This window comes from Bufo gargarizans, chromosome 9 (assembly GCF_014858855.1).
Source record: "Bufo gargarizans isolate SCDJY-AF-19 chromosome 9, ASM1485885v1, whole genome shotgun sequence".
Lineage (NCBI taxonomy): Eukaryota > Metazoa > Chordata > Amphibia > Anura > Bufonidae > Bufo > Bufo gargarizans.
The window spans coordinates 147991062-148013125 of NC_058088.1; the positions used below are offsets into that span (position 1 = coordinate 147991062).

Genomic DNA, 22064 nt, shown 5'->3' on the forward strand with positions numbered 1-22064 from the left:
TCCTCTCCTCAGGACCATAACCCTCCCAATGAACAAGGTACTGGAGAGAACCGCGGACAAGACGAGAATCCACAATCCTAGAGACCTGAAATTCAAGATTCCCATCAACCATAATCGGAGGAGGAGGCAAAGGCGAGGGTACAATGGGTTGAACATAAGGTTTCAATAAGGACTTATGAAAAACATTATGGATCTTCCAAGTCTGAGGAAGATCAAGACGGTAGGCAACAGGATTGATGACAGACAGGATTTTGTAAGGCCCAATAAACCTAGGACCCAACTTCCAGGAGGGAACCTTCAATTTGATATTTTTGGTAGACAACCACACCAGATCACCAACATTCAGGTCCGGACCAAGCACACGTCTCTTATCTGCCACACGCTTATATCTCTCACTCATGCTTTTTAGATTATCCTGAATCTTTTACCAAATAGATGACAAAGACGAGGAGAATCTGTCCTCATCAGGTAAACCAGAAGAGCCCTCTCCTGAGAAAGTCCCAAACTGCGGATGAAACCCATATGCACCAAAAAATGGTGACTTATCAGAGGACTCCTGACGACGGTTATTTAAAGCAAACTCAGCAAGGGACAAAAAAGAACACTAATCCTCCTGATTCTCCGCCACAAAACAGCGCAGATATGTCTCCAGATTCTGATTGACGCGCTCCGTCTGGCCATTCGACTGCGGGTGGAAAGCAGAAGAGAATGACAACCGAACCCCCAAGCGAGAACAGAAAGCCTTCCAGAATCTGGAAACAAACTGCGTGCCCCTATCAGAGACTATGTCTGAAGGAATACCATGCAATTTGACAATGTGATCAATAAATGCCTGCGCCAGCGTCTTAGCATTGGGCAAACCAGGAAAAGGGATGAAATGCACCATTTTGCTAAAACGATCCACCACCACCAGAATCACAGTCTTCCCCGAGGAACGAGGCAGATCCGTTATGAAGTCCATGGACAGATGTGTCCAAGGACGGGAAGGAATGGGTAAGGGAAGGAGAGGACCTGATGGCCGTGAATGAGGGACTTTGGCACGAGCGCAAGTCTCGTAGGCTGCCACAAAACCCTCAACCGACTTACGAAGCGCAGGCCACCAGAATCTCTGAGCGATGAGATCCAGTGTGGTTCTTGCCCCCGGGTGCCCAGCAAGGACCGTATCGTGGTGTTCCTTAAAAATCTTGTGTCTTAAAGCGAGAGGCACAAACAACCTCCCAGGAGGACAAAGATCAGGAGCCTCTGACTGGGCTGCCTGCACCTCTGCCTCCAATTCAGAAAAAAGAGCAGAGACCACCACACCTTCGGCCAAAATGGGACCCGGGTCTTCAAAATTCCCGCCTCCCGGAAAACAACGTGACAGGGCATCTGCCTTCACATTCTTAACCCCAGGGCGGAACGTGACAACAAAATTAAATCTTGAAAAGAACAAAGACCATCTGGCCTGTCTCGGGTTCAGACGCTTGGCTGACTCCAAGTAGGCCAGATTTTTATGGTCAGTAAACACAGGTAATAGGGTGTCTGGCTCCCTCTAGCCAATGGCGCCATTCCTCAAAAGCCAACTTGATGGCCAACAATTCCCTATCTCCCACATCGTAATTTCTCTCTGCGGAGGAGAGTTTTTTCGAGAAAAAGGCACACGGTCGCCATTTGGCAGGAGAGGAACCCTGAGACAAGACCGCACCCACACCCACCTCAGAAGCATCAACCTCAACTATGAAGGGTAAAGAAATATCAGGTTGCACCAAGATGGGAACGGAAGCAAAACTCTCCTTGATATTAGAAAAAGCCTTACGCGCCTCTACCGACCAAGAAGAAAAATCTAACCCCTTTCTGGTCATATCAGTGAGTGGTTTAACAATAGAGGAATAATTCAAAATAAACTTCCTGTAATAATTGGCAAAGCCCAAAAAACGCATCAGCGGCTTCTGATTCTCAGGAAGCTCCCACTCAAGCACAGCGCGGACCTTCTCGGGGTCCATGCGAAAACCAGAAGCGGAGAGAAGAAACCCCAGAAATTGAATTTCTGGAACCGCAAACACACATTTTTCCAGTTTCCCATATAATTTATTCTCCCGCAGGATGAGCAAGACCTGACGTAAATGTTCCTTATGAGTTTTGAAATCAGGAGAAAAAATCTAAATGTCATCCAAATACACTAATACAAATTTTCCCATCAAATGATAAAAAATGCTGTTCACGAAATGCTGAAAAACGGCTGGGGCATTCATCAAACCAAAAGGCATAACCAAATTTTCAAAATGGCCCTCAGGGGTATTGAAGGCCGTCTTCCATTCGTCTCCTTCTCTGACCCTGACCAGGTTGTATGCCCCTCTTAGATCTAATTTGGAAAAGACTTTAGCCCCAACAACCTGGTTAAACAGGTCCGGGATCAGAGGAAGCGGATAAGGGTCACGAATAGTGATACTGTTCAGCTCCCTGAAATCAAGACAAGGTCTTAAAGAACCATCTTTTTTCTTAACAAAGACAAACAAAAACCAGCGGCAACAGGTGACTTCGAGGGTCGTATGTGTCCTTTTCTCAGACTCTCAGAGATATAAGCACGCATAGAGATCCTTTCAGGTTGGGAAAGATTGTATAAACGAGATTTAGGCAGCTTGGCGCCTGGGATGAGATTAATAGGGCTATCGTACTCCCTGTGCAGAGGCAAATCCTGAACTCCACTCTCAGAGAAGACATCCGAAAATTCAGAGTGAAAAGATGGTACAGTCTTAGTAGCAACCTCAGAAACAGATGTCGTGAGGCAATTCTCTCTGCAAAAGTCACTCCAACCATTTATTTGCCTCGCTTGCCAATCAATGGTGGGGTTATGTTTAGTGAGCCAGGGTAGCCCCAACACTAGAGGAGTAGGCAAACCGCTAAGGACGAAACATGACACATCCTCAACATGAGCATCACTCACAATTAAACGGATATTGTGAACTATGCCCTTTAATGATTTCTGAGAAAGTGGAGTGGAATCAATAGCAAAAACAGGAATATCCTTTCCCAAAGTGCACACCTGGAAACCATGAGTTATTGCAAATTGATTATCAATGAGATTGACAGCTGCTCCACTATCCACAAAAATCTCACAAAAAATGCTCTTGCTCTCTAGCGGCAACCTTAGAAGGCAGGACAAAACGGGAACTACAAGCAAACGGAAAACCTTCAATTTCCGCCTCAACCCTGCCAATAGTAACAGACGGAACATTTTTAAAAGATTTTTTCCTCTTTGTTTCTTTATTACTCCCAGAGAACTGCCTGAATCTCCTAGAGGGACAAACATTTGCCAAATGATTTATACCTCCACAACAAAAACAAACCCTCCCATGCGGGCTGAATCTTCTATTGTCAGAAGCAATCAACCCCAGCTGCATGGGCTCCTGCTCAGAAGGGGCTGACAGCGACTGAGACCCCTGCGCACAGAATGGGACCGCTGCACTGTCCTGGGACTGAGTATGACAGGAAGGAGAGATCTCTCCTCTCTCTCTAAGACGCCTGTCAATACGAACGGTCTGAGACATAGCAGAGTCCAAGGACATAGGCCTCTCATGAAAGGCAAATGCATCTTTCAATCCCTCTGAAAGACCATGTCAAAATTGACTTCGGAGTGCAGCATCATTCCAACCAGTATCAGCTGCCCATCTCCAAAATTCTGAGCAGTATATCTCTGCGGATTGTTTACCCTGGCATAATAGACGTAGTCTAGACTCAGCCAGAGCAATACGATCCAGATCATCATATATCTGACCCAGGGCTAAAAAGAATTCATCCACTGAACGGAGGGGCCGTGCCCCCTCCGGCAGCGAAAAGGCCTGAGCGTTACCCCTGAGCAGCGATATAATGATCCCCACCCTCCGTTCCTCATCACCAGAGGAATGGGGAAGAAGGTGAAAATGGAGTTTGCATGCCTCTCTAAAACGCACAAAATTCTCACTACCCCCGGAAAACGTATCCGGGAGCGAGATCTTAGGCTCAGAACAAACTCCATGAACGCCAGCTGAACCGGTCACTTGAAGCTGAGAAAAAGTCCTGCGGAGATCAGCTACCTCCAATGAAAGACCCTGAAGGCGTTCAGCCAAAACTGAAACCGGATCCATGCTTGAGATGGTTTTGGCGGCTTATAATGTCACGGACGGTGTACAGGAAACAAGACAAAGCAACATGCATATATGACTCACTGGATCCAAAGCTAAGGAACCAAAAGGGAGACCCCTGCACAAGACCTAGCACTTTCCCTGGCTGCTCAGCCTATGCAAAGATCCCAAAGGTGGATGGTTGCATATCCACGTACCTTGACTATATAACCCCTGAACACCCTACAATAGTGAGGGGACACGACCACCGGCTCCCTACACCAGACACGGAGGGAGTCAGGGTCACCTAGGATCCAGCAAACAGAAAATAACAGATAAATGTACAGCACTTAACTTTGTAGCAGACTGGGAAACAGGATCAGCATGCACACACACTCCAGGAAGAAGTATAAGCCGCCCAGTAATGCATTATGGGGCGGAATTTAAAGGGATGCAATCAGTCCAACTACATGACAGCTGAGAGAGGCTAACGAGATGAGGAACTGAATACCACAACAAAGAAAACTCAAGGAGGAGGTTCTGAAAGGCTTCTGTCAGAGCTTCTCAGCTGTCTGGTTGTGACACCCGGGGTCTCGGTATGGGGGAGGTATATCCTTCTCTCTGGTAGCTGTCCCTGTTTCCATCATTCCTCCCCTGTCTGTGCTCCACACTGCAGGTCTGGGAAGGGGTGGGGCTGGCCGGGAGCTCCGTGTTTATCCTCCTCTTGCTACTTCTGCTGGGGAACGAGGTAAGTATGTGAATTTTTTTTTTTTTTTTTTTTTTTTACTGCCTGTGAGGGGGTACAGCTGGGCATAGTACTGTGAGGGTGCACCTATCTAGGCATCACTACTGTGAGGGGGCACCTATCTGGGCATAATCTGTGAAAGGGGCACAATACTGGCATAACTACTGTGTGGTGGCATAAAGGGGGAATAATTACTATGTGGGGGCATTTAGGGGACTAGGTGGGATTAGGTGTTATAGTTGGGAGGTATGCTAAAATGGTCTTATATTGTACACTGAGGTACAGGCCATTATATCAGAGAGCCATCAATCAGAAGTCCCCTAGTAGAACTATTGAAAATAAAATGCTTTTTTTTTTTTTTAATAAAAATGGAAACACTTATAATGTTGATAGATGCATGCATGGAAGATGTATCCCTTTCTGGAAACTCAAGTATAATAATCGGTATAATGTCATTGAGGAGACAACAAAATATCAGTGGCAAAAAAAAAATCTGAAAATAAAGACAGTTTGTTTTCTTTGTAACGTTAGCATTTTGGTACAGCAGAACATTTGAACTACATGGATTGCTGCCAAGATTTAATAACTTGTCAAACAAACATTGAACTTGAAGGACTTTTATAACTGTACTGATGATGTAACTATGTAACCTTGTCCCTATTTATTCTCTGATTTCGTAAATACTTAATTTATATATTACGAAAGATTCTTAGGGCCCCTTTACACTGCCCAAACATTCAGCAGATCATGGCTAACAAGCGTTTGTAGAAACGATAATTAGCAATAATCTGCCGGTATAAAGGTGCCTCCGATGATCAAGCAAAACGCTCGTTCATCGGGTAACAGGATTGTTCCTGCAGTCACCTAAATCATTGTTTCCCGGCAGCAGGTCATGATATCTAAACGGCACTCTGCTGCCGGCAATAAATGATTCTGTATGGTGACAAGCGATTGCATTAGCAATCACTCCTCCTCATACTGTGGAGGAGATTACTGCATATAATAGCAGCGGCCTTCTCCATTGATGAGCAGGCCATTGTCACCAAGGAACGCTTCCCTCCCGACAATCGTCTGCTAAATCTATCAGTGTAAAGGGACCCTAAGAAGTTTAAATGGAATGTGTCATCAGAAAATGACCTATTGTTTAAATCACGTTTCTATGTTAAACATATTTTTTTTTAGAATTTTTCTTTTTTCCATTTTATTATTAAAATATTGTATATAATACTGCAATTTTTACACTAGCCTCTAAATAAATGTTAAGACTTCATGTCTTTTGAGAACAACTACATAGGCCATAGACACAATGGACAGGATCTGACCCCATTGACTTATATGGGAGAGTTTTCTTGGCATGCTCAGTGACCCGGAGGGAGCTGATAAGCTGTGATATCGCCTACTATGAATGGTGGATCCTGTGATATCTATACTTGTCATTGTAATTCTGCCTGTGGTGATAATAAGCTACTGAAAAGTTACCTGCACAGAACAAGATCTATTATTTGGCTTAGTGGCCAGTGTAAAAATGGTGGATTATATATATTTTTATATATATAGATAGTGGAGAATCAAAAAATAAATAAAATTAATTACCATAAAAACATGATTTTAACAATTTTATATTTCTGATGACACATTTCCTTTAATACACTGATTATCATCTATTAATTCCGAAAGACACATTTACTGTAAAGTTAAACAACTAAATTCTTTGTCATTCATACAGCAATTAAGAAATATGGCCACAGCTACTGCTAGTATCCTGGAGAGTATTTTTTTGAAGCGGTCACAGCAAAAACGTAAGACATCACCTCTAAACTACAAGAAGAGGCTGTTTGTACTCACAGAGAGCAAGATCACGTACTATGAATACGACTTTGATAGAGGGGTAAGAATACTTTTTTCTTTTTATTAATACAAAGCATAGTCCTATAGTGGTCTAGTGATTAGTCCCTTTTTTGTGCAGCACTGGGGTCCTGAACAACATTCAGTATCTAACCTGTTCAACATTTCTTCTCCATGTTGTGTAAGCAGTGCACTTAAAAAAAAATATGTTTAAAATGAAATTTTCCTGACATAAGGATATTGGGTTATGAGTAGAGTTGAGCGAACACCTGGATGTTCGGGTTCGAGAAGTTCGGCCGAACATCCCGGAAATGTTCGGGTTCGGGATCCGAACCCGATCCGAACTTCGTCCCGAACCCGAACCCCATTGAAGTCAATGGGGACCCGAACTTTTCGGCACTAAAAAGGCTGTAAAACAGCCCAGGAAAGAGCTAGAGGGCTGCAAAAGGCAGCAACATGTAGGTAAATCCCCTGCAAACAAATGTGGATAGGGAAATGAATTAAAATAAAAATTAAATAAATAAAAATTAACCAAAATCAATTGGAGAGAGGTTCCATAGCAGAGAATCTGGCTTCCCGTCACCCACCACTGGAACAGTCCATTCTCAGATATTTAGGCCCCGGCACCCAGGCAGAGGAGAGAGGTCCCGTAACAGAGAATCTGTCTTCATGTCAGCAGAGAATTAGTCTGCATGTCATAGCAGAGAATGAGGCTTCACGTCAGCCACCACTGCAACAGTCCATTGGCATATATTTAGGCCCAGCACCCAGGCAGAGGAGGGAGGTCCCGTAACAGAGAATCTGTCTTCATGTCAGCAGAGAATTAGTCTGCATGTCATAGCAGAGAATGAGGCTTCACGTCAGCCACCACTGCAACAGTCCATTGGCATATATTTAGGCCCAGCACACACACAGGCAGAGGAGAGAGGTCCCGTAACAGAGAATCTGGCTTCATGTCAGCAGAGAATCAGTCTGCATGTCATAGCAGAGAATGAGGCTTCACGTCAGCCACCACTGCAACAGTCCATTGGCATATATTTAGGCCCAGCACACACACAGGCAGAGGAGAGAGGTCCCGTAACAGAGAATCTGGCTTCATGTCAGCAGAGAATCAGTCTGCATGTCATAGCAGAGAATGAGGCTTCACGTCAGCCACCACTGCAACAGTCCATTGGCATATATTTAGGCCCAGCACCCAGGCAGAGGAGGGAGGTCCCGTAACAGAGAATCTGTCTTCATGTCAGCAGAGAATTAGTCTGCATGTCATAGCAGAGAATGAGGCTTCACGTCAGCCACCACTGCAACAGTCCATTGGCATATATTTAGGCCCAGCACACACACAGGCAGAGGAGAGAGGTCCCGTAACAGAGAATCTGGCTTCATGTCAGCAGAGAATCAGTCTGCATGTCATAGCAGAGAATGAGGCTTCACGTCAGCCACCACTGCAACAGTCCATTGGCATATATTTAGGCCCAGCACACACACAGGCAGAGGAGAGAGGTCCCGTAACAGAGAATCTGGCTTCATGTCAGCAGAGAATCAGTCTGCATGTCATAGCAGAGAATGAGGCTTCACGTCAGCCACCACTGCAACAGTCCATTGGCATATATTTAGGCCCAGCACCCAGGCAGAGGAGGGAGGTCCCGTAACAGAGAATCTGTCTTCATGTCAGCAGAGAATTAGTCTGCATGTCATAGCAGAGAATGAGGCTTCACGTCAGCCACCACTGCAACAGTCCATTGGCATATATTTAGGCCCAGCACCCAGGCAGAGGAGGGAGGTCCCGTAACAGAGAATCTGTCTTCATGTCAGCAGAGAATTAGTCTGCATGTCATAGCAGAGAATGAGGCTTCACGTCAGCCACCACTGGAACAGTCCATTCTCAGATATTTAGGCCCCGGCACCCAGGCAGAGGAGAGAGGTCCCGTAACAGAGAATCTGTCTTCATGTCAGCAGAGAATTAGTCTGCATGTCATAGCAGAGAATGAGGCTTCACGTCAGCCACCACTGCAACAGTCCATTGGCATATATTTAGGCCCAGCACCCAGGCAGAGGAGAGAGGTCCCGTAACAGACAATCTGGCTTCATGTCAGCAGAGAATCAGTCTTCATATCATAGCAGAGAATCAGGCTTCACGTCACCCACCACTGTAAGAGTCAATTTTCATAAATTTAGGCCCAGAACCCAGGCAGAGGAGAAAGGTCCCGTAACAGACAATCTGGCTTCATGTCAGCAGAGAATCAGTCTTCATATCATAGCAGAGAATCAGGCTTCACGTCACCCACCACTGTAAGAGTCAATTTTCATAAATTTAGGCCCAGAACCCAGGCAGAGGAGAAAGGTCCCGTAACAGACAATCTGGCTTCATGTCAGCAGAGAATCAGTCTTCATATCATAGCAGAGAATCAGGCTTCACGTCACCCACCACTGTAAGAGTCAATTTTCATAAATTTAGGCCCAGAACCCAGGCAGAGGAGAAAGGTCCCGTAACAGACAATCTGGCTTCATGTCAGCAGAGAATCAGTCTTCATATCATAGCAGAGAATCAGGCTTCACGTCACCCACCACTGTAAGAGTCAATTTTCATAAATTTAGGCCCAGAACCCAGGCAGAGGAGAAAGGTCCCGTAACAGACAATCTGGCTTCATGTCAGCAGAGAATCAGTCTTCATATCATAGCAGAGAATCAGGCTTCACGTCACCCACCACTGTAAGAGTCAATTTTCATAAATTTAGGCCCAGAACCCAGGCAGAGGAGAAAGGTCCCGTAACAGACAATCTGGCTTCATGTCAGCAGAGAATCAGTCTTCATATCATAGCAGAGAATCAGGCTTCACGTCACCCACCACTGTAAGAGTCAATTTTCATAAATTTAGGCCCAGAACCCAGGCAGAGGAGAAAGGTCCCGTAACAGACAATCTGGCTTCATGTCAGCAGAGAATCAGTCTTCATATCATAGCAGAGAATCAGGCTTCACGTCACCCACCACTGTAAGAGTCAATTTTCATAAATTTAGGCCCAGAACCCAGGCAGAGGAGAAAGGTCCCGTAACAGACAATCTGGCTTCATGTCAGCAGAGAATCAGTCTTCATATCATAGCAGAGAATCAGGCTTCACGTCACCCACCACTGTAAGAGTCAATTTTCATAAATTTAGGCCCAGAACCCAGGTAGAGGAGAAAGGTCCCGTAACAGACAATCTGGCTTCATGACAGCAGAGAATCAGTCTGCATGTCATAGCAGAGAATCAGGCTTCACGTCAGCCACCACTGCAACAGTCCATTGTCATAAATTTAGGCCCAGCACCCAGGCAGAGGAGAGAGGTCCCGTAACAGACAATCTGGCTTCATGTCAGCAGAGAATTAGTCTGCATGTCATAGCAGAGAATCAGGCTTCATGTCAGCCACCACTGCAACAGTCCATTGGCATATATTTAGGCCTAGCACACAGGCAGAGGAGAGGTTCATTCAACTTTGGGTAGCATCGCAATATAATGGTAAAATGAAAATAAAAATAGGATTGAATGAGGAAGTGCCCTGGAGTCCAATAATATATGGTTATGGGGAGGTAGTTAATGTCTAATCTGGACAAGGGACGGACAGGTCCTGTGGGATCCATGCCTGGTTCATTTTTATGAACGTCAGCTTGTCCACATTGGCTGTAGACAGGCGGCTGCGTTTGTCTGTAATGACGCCCCCTGCCGTGCTGAATACACGTTCAGACAAAACGCTGGCTGCCGGGCAGGCCAGCACCTCCAAGGCATAAAAGGCTAGCTCTGGCCACGTGGACAATTTAGAGACCCAGAAGTTGAATGGGGCCGAACCATCAGTCAGTACGTGGAGGGGTGTGCACACGTACTGTTCCACCATGTTAGTAAAATGTTGCCTCCTGCTAACACGTTGCGTATCAGGTGGTGGTGCAGTTAGCTGTGGCGTGTTGACAAAAGTTTTCCACATCTCTGCCATGCTAACCCTGCCCTCAGAGGAGCTGGCCGTGACACAGCTGCCTTGGCGACCTCTTGCTCCTCCTCTGCCTTGGCCTTGGGCTTCCACTTGTTCCCCTGTGACATTTGGGAATGCTCTCAGTAGCGCGTCTACCAACGTGCGCTTGTACTCGCGCATCTTCCTATCACGCTCCAGTGCAGGAAGTAAGGTGGGCACATTGTCTTTGTAGCGTGGATCCAGCAGGGTGGCAACCCAGTAGTCCGCACAGGTTAAAATGTGGGCAACTCTGCTGTCGTTGCGCAGGCACTGCAGCATGTAGTCGCTCATGTGTGCCAGGCTGCCCAGGGGTAAGGACAAGCTGTCCTCTGTGGGAGGCGTATCGTCATCGTCCTGCCTTTCCCCCCAGCCACGCACCAGTGATGGACCCGAGCTGCGTTGGGTGCCACCCCGCTGTGACCATGCTTCATCCTCATCCTCCTCCACCTCCTCCTCATCCTCGTCCTCCTCGTCCTCCAGTAGTGGGCCCTGGCTGGCCACATTTGTACCTGGCCTCTGCTGTTGCAAAAAACCTCCCTCTGAGTCACTTCGAAGAGACTGGCCTGAAAGTGCTAAAAATGACCCCTCTTCCTCATCCTCCTCCTCCTCCTCCTGGGCCACCTCCTGTTCCATCATCGCCCTAAGTGTTTTCTCAAGGAGACATAGAAGTGGTATTGTAACGCTGATAACGGTGTCATCGCCACTGGCCATGTTGGTGGAGTACTCGAAACAGCGCAACAGGGCACACAGGTCTCGCATGGAGGCCCAGTCATTGGTGGTGAAGTGGTGCTGTTCTGTAGTGCGACTGACCCGTGCGTGCTGCAGCTGAAACTCCACTATGGCCTGCTGCTGCTCGCACAGTCTGTCCAGCATGTGCAAGGTGGAGTTCCACCTGGTGGGCACGTCGCATATGAGGCGGTGAGCGGGAAGGCCGAAGTTACGCTGTAGCGCAGACAGGCGAGCAGCAGCAGGATGTGAACGCCGGAAGCGCGAACAGACGGCCCGCACTTTATGCAGCAGCTCTGACATGTCGGGGTAGTTGTGAATGAACTTCTGCACCACCAAATTCAGCACATGCGCCAAGCAAGGGATGTGCGTCAAATTGGCTAGTCCCAGAGCTGCAACGAGATTTCGCCCATTATCACACACCACCAGGCCGGGCTTGAGGCTCACCGGCAGCAACCACTCGTCGGTCTGTTGTTCTATACCCCGCCACAACTCCTGTGCGGTGTGGGGCCTGTCCCCCAAACATATGAGTTTCAGAATGGCCTGCTGACGTTTACCCCGGGCTGTGCTGAAGTTGGTGGTGAAGGTGTGTGGCTGACTGGATGAGCAGGTGGAAGAAGAGGAGGAGGAAGCCGAGAAGGAGGAGGTGGCAACAGGAGGCAAAGAATGTTGCCCTGCGATCCTTGGCGGCGGAAGGACGTGCGCCAAACAGCTCTCCGCCTGGGGCCCAGCTGCCACTACATTTACCCAGTGTGCAGTTAGGGAGATATAGCGTCCCTGGCCGTGCTTACTGGTCCACGTATCTGTGGTTAGGTGGACCTTGCTACAGATGGCGTTGCGCAGTGCACACTTGATTTTATCGGATACTTGGTTGTGCAGGGAAGGCACGGCTCTCTTGGAGAAGTAGTGCCGGCTGGGAACAACATACTGTGGGACAGCAAGCGACATGAGCTGTTTGAAGCTGTCTGTGTCCACCAGCCTAAATGACAGCATTTCATAGGCCAGTAGTTTAGAAATGCTGGCATTCAGGGCCAGGGATCGAGGGTGGCTAGGTGGGAATTTACGCTTTCTATCAAATGTTTGTGAGATGGAGAGCTGAACGCTGGCGTGTGACATGGTTGAGACGCTTGGTGACGGAGGTGGTGGTGGTGGTGTTGGTGGTACATCCCCTGTTTGCTGGGCGGCAGGTGCCAACGTTCCTCCAGAGGCGGAGGAAGAGGCCGAGGCGGCAGCAGCAGAATAGGCCGAGGCGGCAGCAGCAGAAGAGGTAGCAGGGGGAGCCTGAGTGACTTCCTTGGTTTTAAGGTGTTTACTCCACTGCAGTTCATGCTTTGCATGCAGGTGCCTGGTCATGCAGGTTGTGCTCAGGTTCAGAACGTTAATGCCTCGCTTCAGGCTCTGATGGCACAGCGTGCAAACCACTCGGGTCTTGTCGTCAGCACATTGTTTGAAGAAGTGCCATGCCAGGGAACTCCTTGAAGCTGCCTTTGGGGTGCTCGGTCCCAGATGGCGGCGGTCAGTAGCAGGCGGAGTCTCTTGGCGGCGGGTGTTCTGCTTTTGCCCACTGCTCCCTCTTTTGCTACGCTGTTGGCTCGGTCTCACCACTGCCTCTTCCTCCGAACTGTGAAAGTCAGTGGCACGACCTTCATTCCATGTGGGGTCTAGGACCTCATCGTCCCCTGCATCGTCTTCCACCCAGTCTTGATCCCTGACCTCCTGTTCAGTCTGCACACTGCAGAAAGACGCAGCAGTTGGCACCTGTGTTTCGTCATCATCAGAGACATGCTGAGGTGGTATTCCCATGTCCTCATCATCAGGAAACATAAGTGGTTGTGCGTCAGTGCATTCTATGTCTTTCACCGCTGGGGAAGGGCTAGGTGGATGCCCTTGGGAAACCCTGCCAGCGGAGTCTTCAAACAGCATAAGAGACTGCTGCATAACTTGAGGCTGAGACAGTTTCCCTGGTATGCATGGGGGTGATGTGACAGACTGATGGGGTTGGTTTTCAGGCGCCATCTGTGCGCTTTCTGCAGAAGACTGGGTGGGAGATAATGTGAACGTGCTGGATCCACTGTCGGCCACCCAATTGACTAATGCCTGTACCTGCTCAGGCCTTACCATCCTTAGAACGGCATTGGGCCCCACCATATATCGCTGTAAATTCTGGCGGCTACTGGGACCTGAAGTAGTTGGTACACTAGGACGTGTGGATGTGGCAGAACGGCCACGTCCTCTCCCAGCACCAGAGGGTCCACTAACACCACCACGACCATGTCCACGTCCGCGTCCCTTACTAGATGTTTTTCTCATTGTTATGGTTCACCACAACAACAAATATATTATTTGGCCCAATGTATTGTATTCAAATTCAGCGGGATATAAATTTGAGGCCTAGTATTTAGGCGCTGGGTGACCGGTATGGATTTAGTGACAGAATTAGACTTGGAAATGCACAGAAGCGTGTGTGTGTGAAGTTATTCTGAATGACCCAATGTGCACCTTGAATATTATATACCCTTTTAGGGATAGATTTCAAATAGCTCTGATATAGCAGAAACCACTAAATTATGAAATTGCTAAATTGGGAATTGTACTTCAACCCAGAACAAAAAATGTGCTTTGACGGACACTAAATATCTTGCCCAGCAACAACAGTACAACGGTGGGTAACGAGAGATTTAGAGGGAATTAAATTTGAGGCCTAGTATTTAGGCGCTGGGTCACCGGTATGGATTTAGTGACAGAATTAGACTTGGAAATACACAGTAGCGGGTGTGTGTGAAGTTATTCTGAATGACCCTATGTGCACCTTCAATATTATATACCCTTTTAGGGATAGATTTCAAATAGCTCTGATATAGCAGAAACCACTAAATTATGAAATTGCTAAATTGGGAATTGTACTTCAACCCAGAACAAAAAATGTGCTTTGACGGACACTAAATATCTTGCCCAGCAACAACAGTACAGCGGTGGGTAACGAGAGATTTAGAGGGAATTAAATTTGAGGCCTAGTATTTAGGCGCTGGGTCACCGGTATGGATTTAGTGACAGAATTAGACTTGGAAATGCACAGAAGCGTGTGTGTGAAGTTATTCTGAATGACCCAATGTGCACCTTCAATATTATATACCCTTTTTGGGATAGATTTCAAATAGCTCTGATATAGCAGGAACCACTAAATTATGAAATTGCTAAATTGGGAATTGTACTTCAACCCAGAACAAAAAATGTGCTTTGACGGACACTAAATATCTTGCCCAGCAACAACAGTACAACGGTGGGTAACGAGAGATTTAGAGGGAATTAAATTTGAGGCCTAGTATTTAGGCGCTGGGTCACCGGTATGGATTTAGTGACAGAATTAGACTTGGAAATACACAGTAGCGGGTGTGTGTGAAGTTATTCTGAATGACCCTATGTGCACCTTCAATATTATATACCCTTTTAGGGATAGATTTCAAATAGCTCTGATATAGCAGAAACCACTAAATTATGAAATTGCTAAATTGGGAATTGTACTTCAACCCAGAACAAAAAATGTGCTTTGACGGACACTAAATATCTTGCCCAGCAACAACAGTACACCGGTGGGTAACGAGAGATTTAGAGGGAATTAAATTTGAGGCCTAGTATTTAGGCGCTGGGTCACCGGTATGGATTTAGTGACAGAATTAGACTTGGAAATACACAGTAGCGGGTGTGTGTGAAGTTATTCTGAATGACCCTATGTGCACCTTCAATATTATATACCCTTTTTGGGATAGATTTCAAATAGCTCTGATATAGCAGGAACCACTAAATTATGAAATTGCTAAATTGGGAATTGTACTTCAACCCAGAACAAAAAATGTGCTTTGACGGGCACTAAATAACTTTCCCAGCTACAACAGGACAACGGTAACGAGAGATTTAGAGGGATTTAAATTTGAGGCCTAGTATTTAGGCGCTGGGTGACAGGTATGGGTTTAGTGACAGAATTAGACTTGGAAATACACAGTAGCGGGTGTGTGTGAAGTTATTCTGAATGACCCTATGTGCACCTTCAATATTATATACCCTTTTTGGGATAGATTTCAAATAGCTCTGATATAGCAGAAACCACTAAATTATGAAATTGCTAAATTGGGAATTGTACTTCAACCCAGAACAAAAAATGTGCTTTGACGGACACTAAATATCTTGCCCAGCAACAACAGTACAGCGGTGGGTAACGAGAGATTTAGAGGGAATTAAATTTGAGGCCTAGTATTTAGGCGCTGGGTCACCGGTATGGATTTAGTGACAGAATTAGACTTGGAAATACACAGTAGCGGGTGTGTGTGAAGTTACTCTGAATGACCCTATGTGCACCTTCAATATTATATACCCTTTTTGGGATAGATTTCAAAGAGCTCTGATATAGCAGGAACCACTAAATTATGAAATTGCTAAATTGGGAATTGTATTTCAACCCAGAACAAGAAATGTGCTTGAACGGACACTAAATAACTCGCCCAGCTACAGCACTAGGGACAGATTTAGCTGGATATAAATTTGAGGCCTAGTATTTAGGCGCTGGGTGACCGGTATGGATTTAGTGACAGAATTAGACTGGGATATGGCCAAAAAATGAACAGACTATTGCTGGTTAAATGCACTTGGTGTGACAGCTTCACCCTGATGTAGGCTTTAGCCAAAAAACAACCACACCATTGAGGGTTAAATGCACTTGGTGACAGGCGCAGCTTGCCCCTGATTTTGTATATGGCCAAAAAATGAACAGACTATTGCTGGTTAAATGCACTTGGTGTGACAGCTTCACCCTGATGTAGGCTTTAGCCAAAAAACAACCACACCATTGAGGGTTAAATGCACTTGGTGACAGGCGCAGCTTGCCCCTGATTTTGTATATGGCCAAAAAATGAACAGACTATTGCTGGTTAAATGCACTTGGTGTGACAGCTTCACCCTGATGTAGGCTTTAGCCAAAAAACAACCACACCATTGAGGGTTAAATGCACTTGGTGACAGGCGCAGCTTGCCCCTGATTTTGTATATGGCCAAAAAATGAACAGACTATTGCTGGTTAAATGCACTTGGTGTCACAGCTTCACCCTGATGTAGGCTTTAGCCAAAAAACAACCACACCATTGAGGGTTAAATGCACTTGGTCGCAGCTTGTGCTGGCGCACCACAAGACACAAAATGGCCGCCGATCACCCCAGAAAAATGAGACTGACAAACGGTCTGTGCAGCCTAAAAACAGTGAGCAATTGAGGATCAGCAGCTCAATGATCCACAGCTGCAGATCGATCAGTTAATCAAGTCCTTTGGAGGAGTTAATCTGCCTAATCTCGCCCTACTGTCGCAGCCGCAACCTCTCCCTACGCTAATCAGAGCAGAGTGACGGGCGGCGCTATGTGACTCCAGCTTAAATAGAGGCTGGGTCACATGGTGCTCTGGCCAATCACAGCCATGCCAATAGTAGGCATGGCTGTGATGGCCTCTTGGGGCAAGTAGTATGACGCTTGTTGATTGGCTGCTTTGCAGCCTTTCAAAAAGCGCCAAGAAAGCGTCACAAAAGCGCGAAGAAAGCGACGAACACCGAACCCGAACCCGGACTTTTACGAAAATGTCCGGGTTCGGGTCCGTGTCACGGACACCCCAAAATTCGGTACGAACCCGAACTATACAGTTCGAGTTCGCTCATCCCTAGTTATGAGCTCCAGTCGCTGTGGCTTGCAAATCATCTCTCTAGTCAGGTAAACATACTGCTAAACTGGAGTAATTTAAGGGGAAACATTTAGGGGGTATTTATCAAGTATGGCACATTAGAATTCCGTCGTTAAAAAGTCTCAAAATATGGTTTAGGCCTCTTGGCCCGTTGCTGTATTGCGGACCAAATTTGCGGATCCGCAATACACGGGCGCCGTTCCGTGGGCATTCCGCATCACAGATGCAGACCCATTCACTTCAATGGGTCTGCAAATCCGGAGATGCAGAATGGTGCGGAACGGAAGCACGGAACGGAACCCCACGGAAGCACTACAGAGTGCTTCCGTGGGGTTTCGTCCAGTACTTCCGTTCCACAAAAAGATAGAACATGTCCCGTCTTTTTGCGGAACGGGTCCGCGAAAGTGAATGGGTCCACGATCCGCTGTGGCTGCCCCACGGACTGTGCTTGTGCATTGCGGCCCGCATTTTGCCCGACCACGGGGTGCATACGTTCGTGTGCAAGAGGCCTCATTTGGGCTTACTTGCATGCAGGTTTTGCATTTTTATTCAGCTCACTCTAGTTCTGAAAAGATGGCAAGAAAGTTAGTCTGTCAAGCAGATTGTGTCAAACCAGATTTATCAACTGAGACTTTTTAAAAAGTCAAAAAAATTATCAGAATCTAACTCCAGTGAAAGGGTGGTGTAGACATTTGATTAAGTTATGGAAGTGCAAACTCCAGCACAACCGACTTTAAAAGTTCCTTCTTACCACAGGAGGGTGTGATATTTGAATCATTGCAAAAGTTTGAAAAAGGCCTGGATGTCTTTCTTGCTGCTCACCTGCTCCGGCACAACTCTGTATAAAGCATAAATAATATCCAGATGGCTGCAGCTCGATGGTCCAGCATAAGCAAGATTCACTGTTCATAAAAATAGGGCCAGTGTGGTGCCAAAAATAACATTTACATATTTATTGGTATGGACATAAAATTTGAAAAAGTTGCAGGCAACCAGTTTTGATGCAGAAGCCGTAAATCATATTGAACTGTTCCACATTTTATAGGAAAAAAGGAGGAGCAGGGAGAAAGGGAGGGACCACAAATGGGCTTCCATTAATTCCATATTACCATACATATTAACATAGTTTATAACATAGTTCATAAGCCTGAAAAAAGACATCTGTCCATCCAGTTCAGCCTGTTATTCTGCAAGTTGATCCAAAGGCAAAAAAAAGCAGAAAAAAAAAAGAGGTTGAAAACACTTTGTCTCACTTCAATCAAGCAATCAGACTAACTCCCTGTATCAACAACCCATCTCTAGTAACTATAACCTGCAGTATTATTACACTACAGAAATACATCCAGGCCCCTCTTGAATTCCTTTATTGTACTCACCATCACCACCTCCTCAGGCAGAGAGTTCCATAGTCTCACTGCTCTTACTGTAAAGAATCCTCTTCTATGTTTGTGTACAAACCTTCTTTCCTCCAGACGCAGAGGATGTCCCCTCGTCACAGTCCTGGGGATAAATAAATGATTGGAGAGATCTCTGTACTGACCCCTCATATATTTTTACATACCTTATTTTTCACCCTATAAGACGCACTCTTCCCCCCCCCCAAAAAAAAAGTGGGGGGGAAATAGCACTGCATCTTATGGGGCAAATGCTGCAATTTACACTGATACTCCACTGCGCGGCCGGCGTGTGTTTCAGCGGGGAGGGAGGAGGGGCTGGGGGCCAGCATCTTGTTTTGTAATGGCAGCGGGCCCCTGTGCAGTCAACTGTATTCTATTACACCGGGCCCTGCTCACTGTAGTAATCATATAGGCAATGTTAATGCATTTCATCTGACAGTTTATTTTCCTCAGTGAAAACATTTAATAGCTATGCTTTCTTCTCATAGCTGGCTGCAACTCCCCCCTTATCACTGTGTAAAGGGCCGACACCTTCAGATTTATACTTTTTAACATTTATGTAGTTGAAGAAAATTTTAGGGTTAGTTTTGCTCTCCTTGGCAATTAGTTTGGCTGCTTTTATTTGTCTTTTACAAATTCCATTTGGGTTATTCCATGTCAAGTGGACCAACATAAAAATCCGACCCTCTCCAAATTGAATAAAATTTTGCACAGATGTCCCCAGGGGTCCTAAATTAAATCTTACAAATTGTTTCATCTGGGCCTCTGTTGGTTCAAGAGTTTCAGGCAGCTGATGATGGACCAGCTGTAATGGGCTGCTTGCTGCGTAACGCAAAGTGGCAACTTTGTCAAGGCACAGTATATTAAGTAGTTAAGCTAGGAGGTTGATGTTTTGCAGGTTAGTGAAACTACTTAGTCTAAGTTTCAATTACTAAAAATACATGAATGCATAAATTAATCACGCACATGCAGAAGAAGACAAAAAATGCATAAAAGTATTTAGATATACTGAGAGGAAGGTATGATGTAATAGGGTATTTGAAAGAGAAGGTTTTTAGGTTGGTCTCTTCCCCTATAAATTCCTTTAACTTGCTCCACACCCCACCTCTCTCCAGATGTCCCTAGTTGTCTCTATATAACGACCATGACTGCCCAGCTTCGTCAGGGAGACAAAAGACCAAGAATACACTCATACCAATTCCACAATACGTCATGACGTGTTTCAATGCCCAGCAGCTAAATCATCAGGGGACTGGTAAATTAAAGGTAATAACCAAGAGTAACCAAATACTCAATACAGCCCTAGTACATACTGGGTGAGTAAATCAGCAATTGTAACCAAATACTCAAGAAAGCCCTAGTAAACTCTGGGCTAATAAATCAGCAATTGGGAGATAAAAAGTCAGCGGTGATCGCTGCATCAATCAATACTTAGCTCTCTATGAGCTGATGTCCATGGCTCAAGCTTGCTTCACATCCTGCGTGCTCCTTGGCAATGACAATAATTCTGTTGAACTGGCAGGAGCCGAGTCGTCCAATGCAAGATTGATGATAAATGTGCCAATTTAAAATGGCAACCCCCAATTAATTAGAATATGTGTATGAAAATATATCTAGAAGTTATATCAATATAACAAGCTCAGTAGCACTACATAATCTTATGTCGGACAGGAGGCAACCAAAAAGTAAAGTTCATGCACGCATGCAAAATAGGTACCTTCTTATGAGCTTAGTTCTGGCCAACATAAGGCAAGCTCAAAGATAAAACAGGGTGACTTTTGTGGAAAAAGACATGCTCTTTTAAATGAGATTAATAAAAAAAGATTAAAAATTACACATTTGAGATAGTTCCACCCCAATAGTGGCAAAAATATGAAATGTAATTTCTTTGTGTAATCATATCTTGTCTTCAAGTTGGTTGGAAAGCTTGTGTATGTGACTTTAATATATATCGCATGGGCCATAACTCTTGGCAAAATTACAGCCTGATCGGACATGCATGTCAGGAGCAGTCAGCAGTCAAAGTAGGCCCTTAACAGTCATTTGTCCATTTTTTGGGCCTATTTTGATGGTATGTAAAAAAATTGAGTCAAGCCTTCTTAAGGTACCAAACTTTGCAAAGAGACTTAGGCTACTTTCACACTAGCGTTGTTTTAATCCGGCGTTCAATTCCGACACTGGAACTGCCCGCCGGATCCGGAAAAACGTGTGAAAACGGATTACATTTGAATCCTGATCAGGCTTTCGATCACAATGGAAAAATGCATTGGAAAAAACGGATCCGCCATTTATGGACTTTAACTTTTTTTTCACATTTTTCGGGTTTAACATGCAAAAGCCGGATCCGTTTTGACTGAACACACAGGGCCGGATCCGGCGTTAATGCAAGTCAATGGGAAAAAAGCCTGATCAGGCGTTCAGTCAAAGTGTTCAGGCTTTTTGGCCGGAGGTAAAAATACTGCATGCTACGTTTTTATGAAAAGCCTGATCAGTCAAAAAGACTGAACAGAAGACATCCTGATGCATCCTGAAGGACTGACTCTCCATTCAGAATGCATTAGGATAAAACTGATCAGTTCTTTTCCGGATTTGAGCCTCTAGGACGGAACTCAGCGCCGGAAAAGAAAAACGCTAGTGTGAAAGTAGCCTAAGACTAAGTACAAAACTTAAGCCTCCTAGTTTAACTACTTAAGATACTGTGCCTTGACAAAGTTGCCACTTTGGGTTATGCAGCAAGCAGCGCATTACAGCTGGTCCATCATCAGCTGCCTGAAACTCTGGAACCAACAGAGGACCAGATGAAAAAATGTGTAAAATTTAAGGCCCTAGGGAACATCTGTGCGACATTTTATTCAATTTGGAGAGGGTTGGATTTTTAGGTTGGTCCACTTGACATGGAATGACCCATTTATACCAAAACATAAGAACCAGATACAATTAAAAAACAAGTCATATGATAGATCCGGCATAGAACATAATCGTTCTCACAGCATAGTTACGGTATATGTCTTGATGATGAGCGAATTTCCCAAAAAGATTTGATTCAATCTGAATTTATTTCCTGGCTGCTGTGAGCCTGTATAGTGGTGTAGAACACTGTGCATTACAGAGACATGCATAGGGAGTCCGGTGTGCTAGGGAAACAGTACTGTCAGTATGACACTCAGATGACAGGCGTCACTCTCAGAATCACTTCACTGATTTGGTCAGTTACGAGGCCAAAACTGACCAAATAACGCAATAACTTGTTCTTACTACTTTATGCTATATGCACATGCGTTTGGTAAAAGTAGTAAGAACAAGCCTAAGTTTAAGCACACGCGCACAAGATATAAGGGAGCGATGAAAGTATCAGCGCATGCGCATACAGGATAAAGGAGTGAGAAATATTCTAAGTTGTGGAGCCTGCACATAGCAGGTAAGATAGCGAGAATATATCTAACACCTCACCCATGTGCAACTATACATCTTTATGTAAGCACCTATCGGAGGCAGAGATCGGGAAGTATGAGATCCCCATTGGTTTTCTCCCCTTGTATTTGAAGCACGGCGCAAACACATTGGCGAATAGGGAATGTA

The 22064-nt window shown here is 45.6% G+C and overlaps 1 protein-coding gene across 2 annotated transcripts in view; it reads left to right on the forward strand.

The window, feature by feature from the left end:
• BTK (Bruton tyrosine kinase) overlaps positions 1 to 22064 on the forward strand; it is a 474008-nt gene that overhangs the window by 60388 nt on the left and 391556 nt on the right. The window contains exons 1-2 of one of the 2 annotated variants that reach the window (XM_044306621.1): positions 4785 to 4827; positions 6551 to 6712. In XM_044306621.1, coding sequence (XP_044162556.1) covers positions 6563 to 6712 — 150 coding nt within the window. In that variant the 5' untranslated portion in view covers positions 4785 to 4827; positions 6551 to 6562. Of the gene's footprint in view, positions 1 to 4784; positions 4828 to 6550; positions 6713 to 22064 lie in introns of those variants that run through there. The other variant, XM_044306622.1, reaches the window with a different exon arrangement.